The following is a 22,342-nucleotide window of genomic DNA, read 5'->3' on the forward strand; positions in this document are numbered from 1 at the left end:
GTACCTGTCGTGGAGTTTCACATCCCTGAGCTAAAACCTAGTGCTTCTCTGACTCAGACCCTGCCCCCTCCAAAAAATGTCTTTTTCCAAAAGGCGTGGGGCTGGCATCCGGAGGAGCAGGACCAGCCATTCCCACGTCTCCTGAAAATTCTGGAGTTCTCTAGACACCCTCCCAGTCTCCGCCCTCCTCCTCGACGCCCCGTCCTCAACCCGCACTGCCCTCCCCCCGCCACCAGGCGAAGGGGGCGGGAAGCCTGGGAACAGGCTGTTCTCACATCCTCTCCTGGCGCCGGAGCCACGCCAGCTGCTTCCAGCACCCCACAACTCACACGCACGCCAGCCCCTAGTCGCGCCCGAACTGTGCTTTGAGGCCTGGCCCTTCCCTTCGTGTCCCAGTTTCCAGCTTCCTCTGCCTGCCTCGGACCTCCCTGTCCCTCCTCCCCAATCTTTCTGGGTCCCTCATATCTCTGGCTCTCTCTGCAGATTGTTCTGCTGTTCCCCTAAATTCTGTCTTCTCCTTCTCTCTCCTGCTGCCCGCGTCTCTCCCCATCTCTGCCTGTTGTCCTGGGACTTTGCCTGTCCCTGATCCCAAGTCTCTCTCTCCACCTGCAATGTGGCTCCTTCTCTGTCTCCCCTCCTGGAGGACCTTTCCCTAAATCTGCTGCTGCTCTTTCCCAATCACCATCCTCCTCCTCCTCCTCCTCCTCCTCCTCCTCCCGCCTCTCCCAGCATGTCAGCCATTCTTTATTACTGTTATTCCCTCTCTCCCACTAAACCTCCTTCTCACCCCTGCTCCCTTCCTCTCTCCCAGTCCTTCCTCCTGTCTCTCCCTTCTGCACCCTCCTGCTCTTTTTTCTGATTCTCTCAATAACTGTGTGACTGTCCTCATCTCTTTCTCTCTCCTGATCTGTGTCCTAGTTCCCTCACTCCTCACTCCCGCCCCCCACGTGTCGCCCACATCTCAGTCTCTCTCCCAGTGCCAGTGTCTAGATACCCTCCTGCCCTCCCTTAGTACCTCTCTTTCAGCCCCATCCCCACCGCTGATTTGCCCCACATCCAGGACAGGGAGCTCCCTGGAGATGCCTGGGCCTGGGATGACACCTCCTGACACCCCCGTTCACCACCCCAGCCTCAGGAGGGGCCAACCCACCGTCCTCATCCCAGCCCTTCCCTTCCCCCTGCCCGGCTCCTGCCTCCCTCCTGGCTGCGCCGGCTGCAGCTGCAGCAGCCCGTTGCCAGGGCAACCACAGCTGGCTGGGCGGGAGCCCCTCCACCCCATCCCCCTTCTCCTCCTTTCTGGCAAAGCAAGGCGGAGCTGGGACAAAGCCGGGGAGAGGCAGGGTGCAGGCGGGAGGAGGAGGTGGATGGAGGTGGGGCTGGCCGGTCGCCTCACCCCCAACAAGGCCCCCCCACCCCGCCCCGACCGCTGGCCTCTCCTTCTTGGTGATGCCCCAAACCAGACGGGAGAACGAGGCAGTCGTGGGCAGAGGGGTCAGGCCCAGTTTAATACACAGAACAAGTTAATTCACAGCAGAGGCAGGCAATAGAGGAGACTCGGTGACAAGTGGGAGGGCACTCCTGGACTGGGGGACATCCCCCCAAAACCCACCACCTCCCCCACCTGCAGTCTCAGTTTCCCTTTTTAAAAACCCGAACAACAAACACACACAACCACAAGAAACAGCCACGCCCCCTCACTCCCCCCAAAATGGCCAGTGACGGGGGCGGGGGCCGCCAGGCCTGGCGGGGCGGGAGGAGGGCGGAGGAGGGAGGAAAAGGAGTCCGTGGCGGAGTCTGTGCTTCTCATTCCAGCAGGCGCTGGGCGGGGGCCCACCCGGCCCCACCACCGCCACCCACCAGCCACGGCAGGCACGGGGCGGGCACAGGCCAGGGCGGTCGGGGAGGGGCAGGAACAGAGTTCAAAACCAAGGTTCACATCATGCAGTATCCACCGTGGGCACCGGGAGGGGCAGGTGGACACCACGCCCACCGCCCTGGGCACAGGAGGGGAAGGTGCCCACCTTGGGTGGGGCGCGGGACGGCTGCAGCTCCAGAAATTGGGGTTGGGGCGCCCGGCAGGGGGCCGGCAGAGGCGGGTGCCCAGTGGACGCTCTCAGCAGCGCCCCTCCACCCAGCCAGGCCTTGGAGGACTCTTTGTATATATTAACTTCTTTTCCTTTTTTTTCTTTTTTTTTTTTTTAAACTTTTTCTCTTTTTCTTTAGAAAAAGGCTCTGTCCATGCCCCTGGCTGGCACCCACCACCCCCCATGCCCGCCCAGAGGCGGGGTATGGCTTTGAGGGGAGAAGCCCCTGGTGTCCATTTGCCAAGGGACAGAGAGGGAGGGAGGGAGGGAGAGGCCCTGGCCGGGCCCCCCACCCACAGGGCAGACATTCCACTTGCACAGAGGGGAGGGGGTGGCCCAGCCCCCTCTCGGCTTCCCCCTCTCCCCCTCCCGCTGCGGGGCATTCAGGGTGGGGGAGAATTGAGGAGTTCAGAGAGGCAGGTAGGCAAGCACCACCCCAGAGTCCCGGCGCGCTGAGCCGGCCTAGGTGAGGGTGATATAAGCAGAGGCCTTTTCCTTCAGGTGCCGAAGACAGAGATGACAGCTCCAGCTCCCTGCGGGGCGGCCGAAGCTGGAGTCAGGCCCAGGTCTGGGAGGGCTGCCCCAGCCCCTTCCCACCCAGAGGACACAGTTTTCGACAACAGGCAGATGGGCGTTCCCACCCCCATCCCCCCCACCCCCGCCCACGTGGTGCCTGCCTCTCCTCTCACCTTCCGGGGCTCCGCCATGGGGGGGCTGAGGCAGTACATGTGGTAACCCCGATCGCAGTCGTCACAAAACAGCAGCTGGTCCTGGGGGGTGAGACCCGCCCAGCTGGCACCCTGGGGGCACGGGCACCAGAAACGGGGGTGGGGGGCTGGGGCAGGGGCTAGGTCAAGGGGGCTGGGGGGAGGTGAGGCCTGCCAAGAAAGTCTCTGAGAAGGTCTTTGCAGCAGGAAATGTGTGCACAACACTGCTTAGCCAAGCACATATCCCTCGGGACGGTCCCTTTGCGATTTATAAGTGGGGGTTTCATAAGGCTCTGCAGAAGGTTCGTTATTATTATTATTTTATATTTTTAGAGACAGGGTCCTACCCTGTTGCCCAGGCTGGAAGTGCAGTGGTGCAGTCACAGCTCACTGCAGCCTCACACTCCTGGGCTCAAGTGATTCTCTGCCTCAGCCTCCTGAGCTGGGACTACAGGTGTGGGCCACCATGCCTGGCTTTTTTTTTTTTTTTTTTTTTTTAAATTTTTTGTAGAGATGGGGGTCTCACTATGTTGCCCAGGCTGGTCTAGAACTGCTGGGCTCAAAACTCCTCAGCCTCCCAAAGTGCTGGGATTACACGGGTGGGCCACCACTCCCGGCCTGTGGAAGGCCTTATATGACACCAAGATGATCTGATACCAGCTCTGCCAGCAACGGTCATGGCTTTTGTTTTTGTTTTTGGTGTTTTTTTTTGAGACGGAATCTCGCTCTGTCACCCAGGCTGGAGTGTGCAGTGGCACCATCTCGGCTCACTGCAATCTCTACCTCCTAGGTTCAAGAGATTCTCCTGCCTCAGCCTCTCAAGGAGCTGGGACTACAGGCACCCAGCTAATTTTTGTATTTTTGTAGAGACGGGGTTTCACCATGTTGGCCAGGCTGGTCTGGAACGCCTGACCTCAGGTGATCCACCCACCTCAGCCTCTCCCAGAGTGCTGGGATTACAGGCGTGAGCCACCACGCCCGGCCTGTGGAAGGCTTTAAACAATCCTAAGATGATCTGATACCAGCTGTGCCAGCAGTGGTCATCGCTTTACATCTCAGCTCTTCCATTTCCCTAGCTGGCTGACCCTGGCCAGGTCTCTTTCCCTCTCTGAGCTCGGTTTCTTCCCTGTGAAGCGGGAACAAGACCACCTGCTTCAGAGGGTGGTTGGGAGGAGCCAGAGAGACGAAGAGGAAAAAGTGCCGGGTTCAGTTTATGGACACCAGCATAATGGTAACACAGGGGACTCGTGTTCACCAGGGAGGGCTCAGACACAGGCTTTAAGCTCAAGAAGCAGAGGTGGACGTGCCAAGCGGGGCGGGCAGCAGGGCACGCGGGGGGCGGGTGGCACTCACGTCGTTCTCGGACGTTCCGCACAGGCTGCAGGATTTGCACTCAATGCACTGCCAGCGGTAGGTCCGCACAGCTGCCGTCATGTTCACCGTGAATTGTAAACACGAGGGGTGTCCTGGGGGCCAAGGAGCACGGGTGCAGTTAGGAGGTCAGCGTGCCCCTGCTGGGCACTGACCGCCAGGGGAGCCATAGCTCAGCCCCTACCCCCGGCTGATGAGGCTGGGATGAGCTGCCGGGGTCCACAGCCTGACCCCACACCTGCCCAGCAACCACGTGGCCAGCAGCCGTCCCCCGGCCACCACAGTCTCCTACCACAACCACCATGGCAACCACACTCTGCTCCCCAGAACACCATGGCAACCGCATTCCATTACCCACAGTGCTGCGGCAACCACTTTCTACCACCCACAACACCGTGGCAACCACATTCTGTTAAGCACCGTGCTGAGACAGCCACATTCCATTACCCACAGCAGAACGGCCAGGGGTCCTGCTAACCACAGCAACGTGGCAACCACACTCTCCCAGCCACAATGCCATGGCAACCGCCTTCCACAGCAGGGTCCCCACACCTTGGTTTCATGCAACTAAAGCCCATTCTACATGATGCCCCAGCAACCAAACTGTTACTGACAATACCAGGGAGAGCCAGGCTGTCCGTCATTCCACGGCCCCGGTGCAAAGACACTCGCAGCTGCGACCTGCAGCCACGACCCATGGTGCCCGCCCCCTGCAACCACGGCCCCAGTGCCATCACAACTACATTCCATTATACCGAGTTGCCATGACAACCATATTTCACTACCCATGATGCCATGACAACCACAATTCATGACCTACTGTGCAGAGGCAACCACAGTTCATATTGCCCACAAGTCCACCACAGGAAACCACATCTGTAAGCCACAATTCTACAGCAAGCTCGTCCTGCTACCAGTGCCCAGGTGGTGGCATCCGCCACTCACACCACACAGCCCACTACCCGCCATACCTTGACCCTCCTCTCTTGCTACTCCTTTTGTCTTGTTTTGGTTTTTGAAACAGGGTCTCACTCTGTTGCCCAGGCGGGAGCACAGTGGTGCCATCAGAGCCCACTCTGTAGCCTTCACCTCCCGGGCTCCAGTGATCCTCCCACCTCAGCCTCCCGAGTAGCTGGGACTAATGAGGTGTGAAACTATACCCAGCTTTTTTTTTTTTTTTTTTTTGAGACAGAGTCTTGCTCTGACACCCAGGCTGGAGTGCAGTGGTGCGATCTCAGCTCGCTGAAACCTTGGAGTCCCGGGTTCAAGCGATTCTCCTGCCTCAGCCTCCAGAGTAGCTGGGACTACAGGCATGCGCCACCTCGCCCAGCTAATTTTTGTATTTTTAGTAGAGATGGGGTTTCACTATGTTGGCCAGGATGGTCTTGATCTCTTGACCTTGTGATCCACCCACCTCAGGCTCCCAAAGTGCTGGGATTACAGATGTGAGCCACTGCACCCAGCCTATTTTTTTTTAATAGATGGGCTCTCATTATGTTGCCCAGGCTGATCAAAAACTCCTGGGCTCAAGGGGCTGGTTGCAGTGGCTCATGCCTTTAATCCCAGCACTTTGGGAGGCCAAGGCAGGCAGATCACCTGAGGTCAGGAGTTTGAGACCAGCCTGGCCAACATGGTGAAACCCCGTCTCTACTAAAAATACAAAAATTAGCCAGGCATGGTGGTGTGCGCCTGTAATCCCAGCTACTCGGGAGGCTGAGGCACAAGAATCACTTGAACCCAGGAGGCGGAGGTTGCAGTGAGCCAAGATCGTGCCAATGCATTCTAGCCTGGGTGACAGAGGGAGACTCCATCTCAAGAAAAAAACCTCCTGGGCTCAAGCAGCCTCCCACCTCAGCCTCCTGGGTAGCTGGGACTAATGGGGTGCGACACCATGCCCAGCTAAGTTTGGTTTTTTTTTTTTGAGACGGAGTCTCGCTCTGTCGCCCAGGCTGGAGTGCAGTGGCCGGATCTCAGCTCACTGCAAGCTCCGCCTCCCAGGTTTTTTACGCCATTCTCCTGCCTCAGCCTCCCGAGTAGCTGGGACTACAGGCTCCCGCCACCTCGCCCGGCTAGTTTTTTTTTTGTATTTTTTAGTAGAGACGGTGTTTCACCATGTTAGCCAGGATGGTCTCGATCTCCTGACCTTGTGATCCGCCCGTCTTGGCCTCCCAAAGTGCTGGGATTACAGGCTTGAGCCACCGTGCCCGGCCTAAGTTTGTTTTTAATAGATGGGATCTCACTATGTTGCCCAGGCTGGTCTCAAACTCCTGGGCTCAAGGGAGCCTCCGGCCTCAGCCTCCTGAGTTGTTGGGATTACAGGTGAGCAACAACACACCTGGCTAATTTTTAAATTTTTTGTAGAGATGGGGGTCTTGCTATGTTGCTCAGGCCGGTCTCAAATTCCTGGCCTCAAGTGATCCTCCCACTTCTGCCTCCCAAAGTGCTGGGATAACAGACGTGAGCCACTGTACCCGGCCTCTCACTAGTCTTGATGCCATGCTAAGCACAGGCCGCTACCCACAGTGCCATGAGAGCGACATCCCATTATCCCTGAAGCCTCACTGATCCGACCCAATTCCCACAATCCTCAGCAGTTACATCAGCCTCGCTAGCTCTGGTTATCCACAGTATCCCCTACACGCTCAGGGTCCCCTCAGTCCTCACCGCCTCGCCTCCCTCCCTCCAGGTCTGCACTCCTGAATGTCCTCTGCACCCGGCCCCCAGAAACCTCAGGTGGGGAACGTCACCTGATCGCCCACAGTCTGCACAGGAGATGAGGTCCTCAGGACACCCCGTCTTCTTGGAGCCCCCCAGGCAGAAGTCACAGTAGCCGTTGGGGATGACAGTGCCGTCGGGCGCCTTCTTGGCTGCAAGACAGCAGACAGGCATTGGCACGGGGCAGGCAAGGACACCCCGCAAAGGTGGCTGCAGACGTTAGGAGCAGAAGGAGGCATCCATACCTGTGTGTTTCCTTTGTGCCTCAGGGACCCAGGCCAATTCTTTGTAAAACTCTGGGGTAAGGGGGACAGAGAGAGGGACTCTCACCACAGGCAAGGCTCCACCCTGCCCCCAGCCTCAGCCCCAGGGATGGACCTCTTAGTCCAGGTGTGGGGAGGTTGGAAGAGTGAGTAGCTACCCTAAGCCGTGGGGAGAGACGAAAACAGTTCTCATCGGGACTCCCAACTCTTCTTTTTATTTATTTTTTTCAATTAAAAATAAAGGCAGCATCTTGGTATGTTGCCCAGGCTGGACTCCAACTCCTGGCCCCAGCGATCCTCCCGCCCCAGCCTCCCAAAATGGTGGGATTATAAGTGTGAGCCACTGCACCCAGCCAGGATTCCCAACTCCTTGAGCAACTGACACGTCCTCTTTATTGGGTCCAAACTTGGTAAAGACAGCTTGAAGAAGGGCTCCCTGCTTCCCTTCTCACATACATGTCTCCCAGCCACCCACTTCCAAGTGCACCCTCAGTCATTTGTATCTAACAAATTCAGAGAGTACCCCTAGCCAAGATCTGGTACAGAAACAGACACTCAGAAGAAAAATTCTGAACACTGAGGTGTCCAGGTGTGTAGTGGCCTAGGGTGAAGACACTCAGCCTCTACCTCTGAGAGATAGGTGGGAAGACGGTGTCTCCCTGCTGCCTCTCCCAAACCCTCCTTGCCTCCCCCATCCCTCAGCTGTCAGAACTGGCATGGGATTGGCACAGGTGGACGCCAAGGGCTCCCAGGTCACAGACCCTGCCCCTTGACCAAAGCTTAGCAGAGAAAGGAGAAAGGGAAGGCAGGGCGGGAGGGGAGCCATCTATCACACCCCCCCTCCCCAAGCTCTAATTGAAACAATAAATCAGACCCAGAAATATTACGCCCGGCCGGGAGCGAAGGAGCGATGGTTGGTTGCCATGGCAACCCCAGAGCCAGCATCCCCATGGTCGGTGGGGGGAGGAACGGCTGAGCTGGAGATTTTCCAGAAATGTCTAATGCCCCCCCACCCCCACCCCCAGCTGGGCTCCTCTTCCCCGCTCCCGGGGCCCCTCGCCACCCCCACCTGGCCTGCCAGCTCACGTTTATGGTTGTTTTTCCGGTGGAAGGGCAGGGCGTGGCGTTCGGCGTTCTCCTCCCCCTCCTCCTCAGCCAGGTGGGTGTGGGTGTAGTGGTAGCTGAGCCCCGGCCGGTTCTTATACCGTTTCCCACAGACTGGGGAGCGAGCGAGCCGGGAGGGCCTATCAGCCCCTCCAGGCCCATGCTGCCTCCACCCTGGCCTCCAGGATCACACCTCCCCCCTCGGCCAGAGACCTGAGCATCCCCCCAACCCGGGGCCTGGAACAGGAGGGAGAGGGCCACAAGGTGGGGATTCTCTGGGCCCTCCTCTCTCTGCCTTTCCCCCTCTTCAGAAGGACTCACTATCACAGACATACGGCTTGTCTCGGTCCTCCAGGGAAGCGGTGTCCTGGCGTTTCCGGAGACCCCCGATGCCATATGCCTGTAGGGAGAGTCAGGAGTGAGAGGCCAAGAAAGTAAGAAAACAGGCCGGGCGCGGCGGCTCACACCTGTAATCCCAGCACTTTGGGAGGCCAAGGCAGGCAGATCATGAGGTCAAGAGCTCAAGACCACCTTGGCCAACATGGTGAAACCCCCATCTCTACTAAAAACACAAAAATTAGCTGGGTGTGGTGGCGCATGCCTGTGGTCCCTGCTACTCAGGAGGCTGAGGCAGAAGAATCGCTTGAACCCAGGAGGCGGAGGTTGCCGTGAGCCGAGATCACGCCACTGCACTCCAGCCTGGCGACAGAGCAAGACTCTGTCTCAAAAAAAATAAAAAGGAAAAAAGAAAGTGAGAAAACAGAGTCTTTTGCAAATTCAAATTGCAGCTCTGCAAACGTCCTAGCCGTGGGGCTTCAAACCTCTCCAAGTTTCCGCTTCTTCCTCTGCGGCACGGGGGTGAAGGTAGCTCTAACCCACTGCATAATCTCTGCTTTCCAAATGGCTTAATACAGATGAGCCTCAGTTTCCTCATCTGTAAAATGGGTATTAAATCCCCCACCCCTGCAGGCTGTTCTGGGATTCAATGAGGTCAGACTGTGGCAGGGGCCGACCATGGCGCCTGCTCTACGAATGAGACCCATCACTGAAGGGAGCAGGGGAGAGGAGAACCTTGGGGTGATACCTTTCCTTTGGCCCTGTTCTTCCTCCTGGGAATGTCATCCTCCAAGTCTTCCACCTCGAGATCATGTGGAAACTCCAGCAACTGCTGTTTCTGGGCAATAGAGAAAGGAGACGGATCAAGAAAATAGGGGCCACTGACCTGCTTTGGAGGGGCTCTGGGCAGAGGTGGAGATTGGGGATGAGAGTGTAAGTCAGGAGTTCTTCTAAACAAGAGATGAAGGCTGGGAGGATGGAGACTGGGATGCCCAAGGGCTGGAGGAAACCGGGAGGTTTCAGAGCAGGAACATGAGGGCCCGGGCTGGCGGCCAGCAGGGGTGAGAGGAAGCCATGTAGGGGGTCCCCCAGGGGTGGGCCTACCTGACAGTCCATAATGGTCTCCTCCTCCTTCAGCTCAATCTTCTTCTCCCCCGTCTCTGCACACAGTAGAGCCTCGAGGACCGGCCCTTCTGGGAGGCCACCCTCCTTCTTCAGGGGTGCTTCACAGTCTGGGGACAGGGCCATGACGGGGTCAGATGGGGAAGTTGACCCTGGAGGACACCTCAAACTATGCAGGTGGAGGGACCGTATTCTTTGCGGCAGGGAAGAAGCTTTCCCACACTCGGCCAGCAGCAGAGGCGAGGATTTAACTACACGCCCTAGAAGGGAGGCCCAGACCCCGGGGAGACCCAGCCACACCCTCAGATGCCCTGGGACGCACAGCAGGAGACACAGTCAGAACTTTGGATACACCGGAAAGCCTCAGAAAAAGACACAGGCCGTCAGGCACACCCAGACCTACTCAGGGAAGACACAGCAACTCTTAAACACACCCAGACAAATACGGACAGATACACGCACTCACAGAGGAGACACACGGACACCCACAGGGGACATCCAGACAGACTGTCTGAGACAGACGCGGAAAGGAAGAGGCCCAACCAAGCTCTTTCTCTCTTTTTTTTTTTTTTTTTTTTGAGACGGAGTGTGGCCGGATCTCAGCTCACTGCAAGCTCCGCCTCCCGGGTTTACACCATTCTCCTGCCTCAGCCTCCGGAGTAGCTGGGACTACAGGCGCCCGCCACCTCGCCCGGCTAGTGTTTTGTATTTTTTAGTAGAGACGGGGGTTTCACCGGGTTAGCCAGGATGGTCTCAATCTCCTGACCTCGTGATCCACCCGTCTCGGCCTCCCAAAGTGCTGGGATTACAGGCTTGAGCCACCGCGCCCGGCCCCTTCTTTTTTTTTTTTTCTTTTTTTTTTTTTTTTTTTTTTGAGACAGGGTCTCGCTTCATCACCCAGGTTGGAGTGCAGTGGCGCGATCTCAGCTCACTGCGACTCCCAGGCTCAAGTGATCCTCCCACCTCAGCCTCCTGGGTAACTAGGACTACAGGCAGAGTGGCTGGCCCGCCACCACACCGGCTAATTTTTGTATTTTTGGTAGAGACGGGGTTTCACCATGTTAGGCTGGTCTCAAACTCCTGAGTTCAAGCGATCCTCTGCCTCGGCCTCCCAAAGTGCTGGAATTACAGGTATAAGCCACCATGCCTGGCCAAGCCACACTCTCAGATACAGCCTAGAGACTCAAAGAGGTATAGCCAGATCCTTGGAGACACCCAGACACATGGGTACTCTCAGAGATGCTCAGAGACAATCAGCTGGTCAGGTGCGGTGACTCACACCTGTAATCCCAGCACTTTAGGAGGCCGAGGTGGGTGGATCACTTCAGGTCAGGAGTTCAAGACCAGCCTGACCAACATGATAAAACCTCATCTCTACTTAAAAACAAAATACAAAAATTGACCGGATGTAGTTGCTCACGCCTGTAATCCCAGCTACTCAAGAGGCTGAGAAAGAGAATCACTTGAACCCGGGAGACAGAGGTTGCAGTGAGCTGAGATCGTGCCACTGCACTCCAACTGGGTGGAAGAAAAGAAAGAGAAAGAAAGAAGGAAAAGAAAGAAAGAAAAGGAAGAAGGAAGGAAGGAAGGAAGGAAGGAAGGAAGAAGGAGGAAGGAAGGGAAAGAGAAGAGTAAAGAAAGAAAGAAAAAAAGAAAGAAAGAAGGGGCCGGGCACGGTGGCTCAGCCTGTAATCCCAGCACTTTGGGAGGCCCAGACGGGCGGATCACGAGGTCAGAGATCGAGACCATCCTGGCTATACGGTGAAACCCCATCTCTACTTAAAAATACAAAAAACTAGCCGCGACGAGGCGGCGCCTGTAGTCCCACTACTCGGAGGCTGAGGCAGGAGAATGGCGTAAACCGGGAGGCGGAGCTTGCAGTGAGCTGAGATCCGGCCACTGCACTCCAGCCTGGGTGCAGAGCAAGATTCCGTCTCAAAAAAAAAAAAAAAGAAGAAAGAAAGAAGAAAGAAGAGAGGAAGGAGGGAGGAGGGAAAGAAGAGAGAGAGGAGAAAGAAAGGAGGAAGGAGAGAAAGAAGGAAGGAAGAAGGAAGGAAGGAGGGAGGAGGGAAGGAGAAAGGAAGAAAGAGGAAAGAAAGAAAAAGAAAGAAAGAAGAAGAAAGAAAGAAAGAAAGAGGCTGGCGCGGTGGCTCAAGCCTGTAATCCCAGCACTTTGGAGGCCGAGACGGGCGGATCACGAGTCGGAGATCGAGACCATCCTGGCTAACACGGTGAAACCCCGTCTCTACTAAAAAAAATACAAAAAACTAGCCGGGCGAGGTGGCGGGCGCCTGTAGTCCCAGCTACTCGGAGCTGAGGCAGGAGAATGGCGTAAACCCAGGAGCGGAGCTTGCAGTGAGCTGAGATCTGGCCACTGCACTCCAGCCCGGGCGACAGAGCGAGACTCCGTCTCAAAAAAAAAAAAAAAAAAAAAAGAAAGAAAGACAGAAGAAAGAAAAAGAAAGAGAGAAGGAGGGAGGGAGGAAGAAAAGAAAGAGAAGGAAGGAGAGAAGAAAGAAAGAAGGAAGGAAGAAGAAAGAAGAAAGAAGAGAAAGAAATAAAAGAAGAAGGAAGGAAGGAGGAGGAAGGAAGGAAGAAGGAAGGAAGAAAGAATTAGCCCTCCAGATACCTAGACCCACCCGGGGAAGACACACCCAGATGAGATGCCTAGACACACAGTGGGGAGATACCAACATACCCAGGGAGAATTGCTCAGCTAGATACACACAAACACACACAGGAGACACATACAGAAAGAGACACAGCCAGGTGTGCACTGCCACACTCCTGGTACACACAGACCTTCCGACTCAGGAAGAGAAACTGACCCCAATGACCCTGATACTCCTAAACACATTCAAGGTTAAGTCCAGATCCTCTGATGGACTGACACACACGTGCAGAAATACACCTGATACGCCAGACACCATCAGGAAGAGATTCTCCCAGACACTCCGAGGCACCTACACACCCATAGAAAGAGACGGCCGCACCGCCTAACACACCCAGATACACTGGAAGGAGCTGGACCCCTGACAAACCAGACATACCAAGACACAAGCCTTCTTTTTTTTTTTTTTTTTGAGACGGAGTCTCGCCTGTCACCCAGGCTGGAGTGCAGTGCGCGATCTCGGCTCACTGCAAGCTCCGCCTCCCGGGTTACGCCATTCTCCTGCTCAGCCGCCCTCGTACTGGGACTAACAGGCGCCCGCCATCTCGCCCGCTAATTTTTGTATTTTTTTTAGTAGAGACGGGGTTCACCGTGTTAGCCAGATGGTCTCGACTCCTGACCTCGTGTCCCCCGTCCGGCCTCCCAAAGTGCGGGATTACACTTAGCCACCGCGCCCGGCCAAGACAAGCCTTCTAAGACACCTGGAGACACCTGGGAAGATACACCTAAGAGAGGAAAGAGCTCCAACCAGACACTGAGACATCCAGACGCCCTTGGGGAGATACAGAGGCGGACACCCTCAGGCACCCACAGAAAAAAATACAGGCAGATGGCCGGGCACGGTGGCTCAAGCCTATAATCCCAGCACTCTGGGAGACTGAGTCGGGTGGATCACCTGAGGTCAGGAGTTCGAGACCAGCCTGGCCAACATGGTGAAACCCCGTCTCTACTAAAAATACAAAAAAATTAGCTGGGCATGTTGATGTGCGCTACACGGGAGGTTGAGACAGGAGAATCACTTGAACTCACTAGGCGGAGGTTGCAGTGAGTTGAGATCATGCCACTGTACTTCCAGCCTGGGCAACAGAGCCAGACTCCATCTCAAAAAAAAAAAAAAAAAAAAAAAAATACAGGCAGATACTGATCCATCCCAACTCCCAGGGAAGGGATGCAGTGAGAAACCCCATACACCCATACACACCTAACAGGTATCACTATGCCCCCCAATACCACTGGACCCCTTGGTGGGGCGTGGTGGCTCACGCCTGTAATCCCCACACTTTGGAGGGCTGAGAAGGGAGGATCCTTTGAGCTCAGGAGTTCAAGACCAGCCTAGGCAACATAATAACACCCTGCCTCTATCTAAAAAACAACAGGCCAGGTGCAGTGGCTCATGCCTGTAATGCCAGCACTTTGGGAGGCCGAGGTGGCCAGATCACCTAAGGTCAGGAGTTCCAAACCAGCCTGACCAACACCGTGAAACCCCATTTCTACTAAAAATACAAAATTAGGTGGGCGTGGCAGCACATGCCTATAATCCCAGCTACTCAGAAGGCTGAGGCAGGAGAATCGCTTGAACCCGCTAGGCGGAGGTTGTGGGTTCAAGGTTCAACTCCCCACTAGGTGGAGGTTGTGAGATTGCGCCATTGCACTCCAGCCTGGGTGAAACTCTGTCTCAAAAATAAATAAATAAATAAATAAATAAATAACAACAACTGGGCCCATGTAGGAGATGCAGTCGCCACTCACTGACTCAGAGAAACTGTGGAATCTCTGGGAAACACCCGAGATGCACATGGGCAGACACACAGCCAGCCAGGCAGACACTTGCTAGAAGGCGGATAAAGGTGACAGACGGGCTTGGACACACAGCAGGCCCTGGGACACCGTTGGGGGCCCCAGCGGCTACACCCACCGATCTTGTACTCGCAGGGCCTGAGTCTGGGGTCCTCCAGGATGTTGAGTCTCCGTTTCTTCCTCCAACAGCGGGCGGGGTACGTGTAAATCTGTCCCGGGGCCAAACCTGGAGAGAGAGGAGGGTGAGAGGGCGGCGGCGGTGGGGTGGCCCGGCCCCGCTCCGCCCCGCGCCAACCCTCCCGGCGGTACCCGGCCCGCGGTGGGTCTTCTCCATCCAGATGTAGCAGTTGTTCTGGGCCACGCCGGTCTGCGAGTCGAGGAAGGGCAGTCGCAGGCTGCGCTCCGCACACAGGCGCGCGTTGTAGCTGCGGCAGTGCTCGATGGCCTCGCGGTAGAATTCCTCGCCTAGGCTAGAGGGGCAGCGAACGGGCGGGCGGCTGTCAGCAAGGGCAGGCGCACAGGGTCGCCCAGCACCCCTCCCCCGGCTGCCGGGCCGCCCAGGCTCGGGAGGGGTGGGCCGACCCCTCCAGCTTCACCTCTCTCCTCCTCCCACTCCGGGACCCAGGCTGGGGGAAGGGGACAGGGCCCAGGGGCCCCCAAACTGGGACTCAAACAGGCCTCCAGCTCATGAGTAGAAACACCATACAGAAACAAAAACACACCGGGACGTATCCCTACGTGAACACATGCAGACACACAACACAAATCACACACAGTCACACAGGATTCACACACAAAGAGAGACAAATCCCAGTACTCACAAAGGAGAAACAAACCTCACACACGTGCACACATAAATATCTACTGAAAAAGACAAATATCCCAAGTTCCATAGTGTGGAGACGAACCACACAAATAACCATGCACAAAGACACATCACATATCCACAGACACACACCAGAAACACATCACTCACACAAAGACACACAACATGGAAACATAACACCACACACACATACACACCTCATGCAGCCAAAGACACACAGACACACACATGTCAAAAGACAGGAACTACAGAAACCACTTACCCCCCATGCACTTACCCACGTATCCAAAGACACAACACAAACCACACACACAATATCCAGACATACAACACAAAGAAATCACATAGATTCACACAGGTGCACACATTTACAAAGATGCACAATGTGGAACCAGTATGTAAAATATAACACATCCACACAGACACACACACATATGAAACACAGAAACAGCCAAATCCACCCACAGTCACACAAAAATTTACACACAAATACACACAGTCCTACATACCCAAAAACACAGAACACAAGACAAATGTCCAAAGGACACAGACACACACTGGGAGACCCAAATATCCAAAGATATCTGGTGCAGGATAAAAGGAAACAGACACGCGTCCACACACCTATCCCCCAAAAATTCTTTAAAAAACCAGAACACAAATAAGTGGTACATATACACACTCCACATCCCAAGACAAAGGTAGTGTGGACTTCACTCCAGTTTGCCAAGGCTCCCGCACCCGCGGGTCATTTCACCCTCTCCCAGACCCGAGGGTCGCAGGGAGGGGACGATGTCCCCCTTCCCCAAAAAGAATCTGGAGGTCCCCCACGCCCTCCACCGCTCCAGGGAGTGGCGCATCCGACATCATTCTTGTCAGAGACCCACAGTCACACACTCTCGCACCCCCACGCAGCCCCACACTCGGTGACAGCCCCCCAGACACCCCCTCGGCCCCACCCCCGGCTGCCACACACACCCAGGCCCGTGTAGAACCGCCCGCGCTCCCTCCCCGCCTCCTGCCAGCCCGCACCACCTCAGGGGGCCAGGGATGACAGTGGCCATCTTGCTCCCCGGGTCCTGCCCCCAGCAGGTCCCCGCCGGGTCGGTCCTCCCAGCGGTCGGGCGGGCGCTGAGGCCGCCCATCCATTCATTCCCGGGGGGCGGGAGCACGAGGGCCACGGCCAATAGCGGCGACGGGGCGGGCCCGCCCGGGCCATGCCGGGAGTGGTAGTCCCAGGCCAGGGGGCCCCCGGGACCCCGTGGGGACGGGGACGGCGCGGAGGAGGGGCCCGGGGCACGCACCGTCACTCACCCGCCCTCACTCGTCCACATATCCCGCTCTCGCGTGCACACAATCACATGCACACCTGGACTCGCACACGCCCACGCATGGCAGTTTACACACACATTCACGCGGAGACTCACAGCCTCCCACACACTCCTACTCACACACCTTCGCACGGACTCACAGCCACATCCACACACTGCAATACTAAGAGACGCAGAGACACCTCCCAGGTGCCCACACAGACTTCTCACCAACATGCTTCCAGCAGACACCTCCCATCCCCCCCCACCCAAGTCCCTCCTGGCTCCAGAGTCCCCATCCGGGGCTGTCTCTTCCAGCAGCCACGCTCACGGTCACCCCGCCCTGCTCAACGCCTTCTGCAGGCCTGACAGCAGCAGTGCAGGTTAGAAACAGTAGTCACACCTCCAGGGTTCAAATCTTAGCTCTGTCACTTGGTGGCCATGTGACCTTGGCAAATGACTTAACCTTTCTGGGCCTCAGTTTCCTCATCTGTAAAAAGAGGATGATGAGTGGGCTGGGCGCGGTGGCTCAAGCCTGTAATCCCAGCACTTCGGGAGGCCGAGACGGGTGGATCACGAGGTCAGGAGATCGAGACCATCCTGGCTAACACGGTGAAACCCCATCTCTACTAAAAATACAAAAAACTAGCCAGGCGAGGTGGCGGGCGCCTGTAGTCCCAGCTACTCGGGAGGCTGAGGCAGGAGAATGGCGTAAACCCGGGAGGCGGAGCTTGCAGTGAGCTGAGATCCGGCCACTGCACTCCAGCCTGGGCGACAGATCGAGACTCCGTCTCAACAACAAAAAAAAAAAAAAAAGAGGAGGATGCCTCACTGGAGTGTTGTGAGGATTAAATGAGGAAGTATAGGCAAAGCATTTTAAAAGGTAACTGGCAGGCCAAGCGCAGTGGCTCACACCTGTAATCCCGGCACTTTGGGAGGCCCAGGCAGGTGGATCACCTGAGGTCAGGAGTAGGAGACCAGCCTGGCCAACAGTCTCTACTAAAAATACAAAAATTAGCCGGGTGTGGTGGTGCATGCCTGTACTCCCAGCTATTTGGGAGGCTGAGGCAGGAGAATCATTTCAGCCCAGGAGGCGGAGGTTGCAGTGAGCTGACATTGCACCTGGGCGACAGAGCAAGAATCCGCCTCAAAAAAAAAAAAAAAAGGTACCTGGCAGGTAGTATTTGCTCAAGAAATCCATTTATTCCACGAAGGAGCTGATACTTACTTTACTAAGATGTCAATGGTAATACCTAAATGCTATCAGAAAGAATAATGCGGGCCAGGAGCAGTGGCTCAGGCTTGTAATCCCAGCACTTTGGGAGGCTGAGGCGGGCAGATCACCTGAGGTTGGGAGTTTGAGACCAGCCTGACCAACAAGGAGAAACCCCATCTCTACTAAAAATACAAAATTAGCCAGGTGTGGTGGCGCATGCCTCTAATCCCAGCCACTCGGGAAGCTGAGGCAGGAAAATCACTTGAACCCAGGAGGCGGAGGTTGCAGTGAGCCAAGATCATGCCTTTGCACTCCAGCCTGGGCAACAAGAGCAAGACTCCATCTCAAAAATAAATAAATAAATAACAAATAGGAAAGAAAGAATAATGCTGGCCAGGTGCAATGGCTCCAGTCTGCAATCCCAGTACTTTGGGAGGCCTAGATGAGAGGACTGCTTGAGCCCAGGAGTTTGAGACCAATCTGGGCAACATATCCAGACTCCTGTCTCTACAAAAAAAAAAAAAAAAAAGTAAAATTAGCTGGGCATGATGGCGCATCAGTGTAGTACCAGCTACTTGCGAGGCTAAAGTGGGAGGATAGCTTGAACCTGGGAGGCTGAGGCTGCAGTGAGCTGTGGTCTCACCACTGCACTCAGCCTGGATGGCAGAACAAGACTCTGTCTCTAAAAGCAAACAAACACACAAACAAAATAAGTAAGCAGGGCGTGGTGACTCATGCCTGTAATCCCAGCAATTTGGGAGGCTGAGATGAGAGGACCACTTGAGCTCAGGAGACCAGCCTGGGCAACATAGCGAGACCTGGTCTCTACCAAAAAGAAAATAAATAGCTGGGCATGGTGGCACATGCCTATGGTCCCAGCTACTCAGGAGGCTGAGTCAGGAGGATTGGTTGAGCCCAGGAGATCAAAGCTGCAATGAGCTATGATCACACCACTACACTCCAGCCTGGACAACTGAGCAAGACCCTATCTCCAAAAAAAAAAAATAGGTGCTCAGTAGGTATTTGTTGAATGAGTAAAAGCACCCATCATGTGCTGGGCACAGTTCACCCCATGTTGCTATTATTATCTGCATTTTCCAGGTGAGGAATCTGAGGCACAGGAAGGTGACCTCACATACCCGCACCCCCTGGCGGCTCTTTGAAAGTGAGACTGAAGGAAGGAGGCAGGCACCCTGACGTCCCTCCCCAAGTGGTCCTGACCTCCTTCTCTCTTCCACTGTCACACACACTGACTCCACCGGAAGAGATCCCCGGGGAGTGAGCGGACCCACTGAGTCACACACTGACCCAGTCTCTCCACAACACCACCACCCCGTCCCCCTTTCCGTCTTACCCCTCCTCCCCCTTTCCCCTTCCCCTCTTCCGCCCCGACCCCTGTAGAGCCAGCATTCAGGTTTGTGCGGCTACTGTAATTAACACGCCCACAAACGCCCTCATCCACCAGGGGGCGCCCCAGCGGACAATAGTGGCCCGCTAGCCTTCACCATTTTTGTCACTTGAAATCCCCCCATGAGAAAGATCCAGTCAAGGACTCCTACACTCACGGTCACTTCTACACACACCACACACACACACACACACACACACACACACACCTCTAGTCTTAGACCCTTTCCACCAACTCGCCCATCTAAGCCAGGTAAGGCCTTGGCCGGCCCCTCTCCTGAAACAGGAGGAAGTGGGTCTCTGATTCACATATGGCCCGGCGTGTGACAAAGGGATTAAGTGGGGGAAAGTGGCACCCCTAAGATCACTCTGGCCTCCAGGGGCCTATAGTGGCCACCCCACGCCTTGCCCACCGTGAGCTGTGACCCTACCTTCCTCTCTTACTTCCCATTTGCTCACAGGTCCCCTAACACACCCTCTCACACTTGATTCCCACACCTCTAGCCTCAGGCACTCACCCCTGCCCCACCCCAAACTCTCATGTCAATTTGATTAAGAGAAGCCCGAGTGTAGACACTCTGAGTGTAGACCTTTCTAACAGTCCTCCTCTACCAGCAGAATTTCTATTTGTCTTTTCTTTTCTTCCTTTCTTTCTTTCTCTCTCTCTCTTTCTTTCTTTCTTTCCTCTTTCTTTTTCTCTCTCTTTTTTTTTTTTTTGGACAGGGTCTCACTCGATGGCCCAGGCTGGAGTGCATGAACACAGCTCACTGCAGCCTCCACCTCCCAGGCTCAAGCGATCCTCCCACCTCAAACGCCCAAGTAGCTGGGACTACAGGTGTGCACCACCACACCCGGATAATTTTTGTATTTTTGTAAAAACAGGGTGTCCCTATGTTGGCCAGGCTAGTCTCAAACTCCTAAGCTCAAGTGATCTGCCCACCCTGGCCTCCCAAAGTGCTGGGATTACAGGCATGAGCCTCCGTGTCTGGCCCACCAGCAGGACCTCTACTCGCAGACCCAGGCTGACATTTGGAGCCGGCTCTCCTTTCTTTCCTTCCGCCCTAACCACCTGCACACACCACTCCCACACACTTCTACACACTTGAACTCCCAGTCCTCTCCCTGGCCGAAACAATCCTCCTGCCCCATCCCCCAGTGCCCGGTGGGGCAGCTGGCCCACAGTAGAAATCAATTTCATAAATCAATATTGATACTAATAATAATAATCACTACATTTCATCAGTGTCGGTCTCTGTGCTAAGTGCTTTACAAAGATGGCCTTATTTAAGCCCCACGACAGCCCCATGGGGTGGTAAGGGCTGTTAGAAGCCCCTATACACAGATGGCAAAACTGAGGCTGACGGCAGGGAACATTAGTGGCTCAAGCTGGCTTCCGAACTCAGGCAGTCGGAACTTCCGAGGGCGGCACCCTCCAGCTCCTTGTCCCCATGGGATTTGACTCACATTCCTTCAGGAGCCAGAGAGTCCCTACCCTGCAGAGACCTTTTGGAAGGGGAGGGCACAGAGGGGCAGGGCCCTCCCAGTCCAGGCTTACTCTGGCTGGGCCCCTGCTCAGGGCTGCAGCACACCTCCTCCCGGGGTCTGGGCCAGGGTCAAGGTGAGGGGCCCCATCTCCTGTAGATCCACCAACTGGCACAGGTGCCCCGTTCCCAGCCATTTTGCGGATATCCCTCGCAGGACAGACAGCTGTCTGTGTGTGCCACTTAAGGTGAGAGGGCAGCAGAGGGGTGTCATCACCATGCACCACCTCACACGGACCCAAGCCCCACACACCGGCTCCCGGCACCCTGCTCACGGCGGAGCCACACGTGTAGGCGCGTGCCTCTAAGTCTCTGCCCCCCTTCCTCTCCCAACTCCCACCCTCCACCTCCCACCCCCATTCCCGCCAGAAACCAGAAGCAACTGGCGGCCTCTGGTCCAGCCAGCAGGCGCATCCCTTCTCGTGGGTGGGGTGGGGGACCGCTCCCTCTCTCGCTCTCTCCATTTCACCCCCCTTCACCCCCGCCCCCAGCCCTCGATGTTCAAGGTCAAGGCAGCCAGTGCACGGGGTTGGGGGAAGGGTGGGGGAGGTCGCCCCGGCCCCTTTGTGCGACGCCGCGGGCGCTCGCCCTCCGCCTCCTCCACCAGGCTCGGGAGGAGGGGGAGGGGAGCGCCGCGCTCGCCTGCGGGGAGGGAGGGCGGGAGCGGCCGAGCGCCTGTCACTCGGAGCCCGCTGTCACCGCCTGGGAACGGGGGGTGGGGGAGAGCTGGGACCCGGGAGTCCGGGATCCCGAAGAGGAAGCAAGAGCGAGATGGAGAGGGGGAAGGGGAGGGGTGGAGAGCTCGAGGGATGGCATGGAGAGGGGAGGGTCAGGAGGGGCCAGGCTAGGACCCAGGCGTCCGAGTTCCCAGTCACCGGGCCCTGGAGGAGGCGAACGCTCGGAGGGCCGCGGCCAGGGAGAAAGGGAGGGAATCCCCGGAGACCGAGGGCGCTCCCGGCACCGCCTCCTGGGCAGCCGGTCCCCAAGGGGATCAGAGATGCTCCCGTTTGATGTGTATGGGCGGGGAAAGGGAGGGATGCCGCGGTCCAGGCTGACCATGGGTTCGGGGCTTCTAGTTCCCAGAGATTCCGGGAGGAAAAAGGGGAGGCAGCGGGGATGGAACTCGGGACCCCCGACGTCTCAGCTCCCACCCTGCGGCCGCGAGGGCCAGGGTCCCCAGAGAAAGAAGGGGAAAGAGAGAAAGGCGCTTTGATGAGGGGAGAGCGGGTGATGGAAACCCTGGAGACCGATGTCCGGACTTAGGTGTTCGAGCTTCCAGCCCCGGCTGGGGCAGGCCCGGCACCTCCGGAGACCCTGAGGAAGAGATGGAGGAGAGGGAAGCCCCTACCCCCACTCTGGGTGGGGAAACGGCCTCCGCCACCCCCAGCCCGCGCCACATTCCTTCACTGACAGCGACAAAGAAGAAGCGCCCCCGCGACCCTGAAGGGGCTCCCGCCCCCAACCCCAGGGGGCGACAGGAGGTGGAGGTCCCCGGGCAAGGGTTCGCGCTGGGGGCCCCCATTCAACTACGGTCCGCGCGCTGGGTTCCCCTCCTCAGCCCTAGGGCGAGCGGGGGAAGGGCTCCTGGTGGGGGGGGGTCTGGACAGGGGGCGGGGACGGCGGGGACACTCACGACTTGAGCGGGTTCTGAATGGCGGTAGCCATGGCCCGCTCGGCTGGGCCGCCTCCGGCCCGGGGCGCCGCTGCCGCCGCGCGCGGGCCCAGCCCGGCCTGCGCCGCCCGCTCTGCCGCCCAGCGCGCTACGATTTCATTCATTCTTGGGGCTGCGGCGCGAGCGGAGCGGGGCGGGCCGGGGGCGGGGCTCAGCCAATCCCCGCGCCCCCCGGCGCACGACGGGACGTGGAGTCTAGG

The 22,342-nt window shown here is 56.8% G+C and overlaps 1 protein-coding gene across 7 annotated transcripts; it reads right to left on the bottom strand.

The window, feature by feature from the left end:
• Window positions 1–1,477: 1,477 nt before the first annotated feature.
• DPF1 (double PHD fingers 1) lies at window positions 1,478–22,277 on the bottom strand. 7 transcript variants are annotated; one of them, XM_033226057.1, is made up of 12 exons: window positions 22,104–22,277; window positions 14,480–14,640; window positions 14,289–14,396; window positions 9,685–9,812; window positions 9,329–9,418; window positions 8,566–8,644; window positions 8,227–8,358; window positions 7,123–7,173; window positions 6,910–7,029; window positions 4,145–4,257; window positions 2,781–2,854; window positions 1,478–2,625 (listed from the first exon to the last, which is right to left on the bottom strand). In XM_033226057.1, the coding sequence occupies exons 1-12, from the start codon at window positions 22,244–22,246 to the stop codon at window positions 2,547–2,549; spliced, it is 1,278 nt and encodes a 425-aa protein (XP_033081948.1). In that variant the 5' UTR covers window positions 22,247–22,277; the 3' UTR covers window positions 1,478–2,546. The 7 variants fall into 7 exon arrangements, with proteins under 7 accessions (XP_033081948.1, XP_033081943.1, XP_033081947.1 ...); XM_033226052.1 differs by having other exon boundaries at window positions 1,478–2,617; window positions 2,774–2,854; XM_033226056.1 differs by lacking the exon at window positions 22,104–22,277 and adding an exon at window positions 16,032–16,796.
• Window positions 22,278–22,342: the final 65 nt, after the last annotated feature.

Source organism: Trachypithecus francoisi, unplaced genomic scaffold (genome assembly GCF_009764315.1).
Source record: "Trachypithecus francoisi isolate TF-2019V2 unplaced genomic scaffold, Tfra_2.0 Lachesis_group12, whole genome shotgun sequence".
Classification (NCBI taxonomy): Eukaryota; Metazoa; Chordata; class Mammalia; order Primates; family Cercopithecidae; genus Trachypithecus; species Trachypithecus francoisi.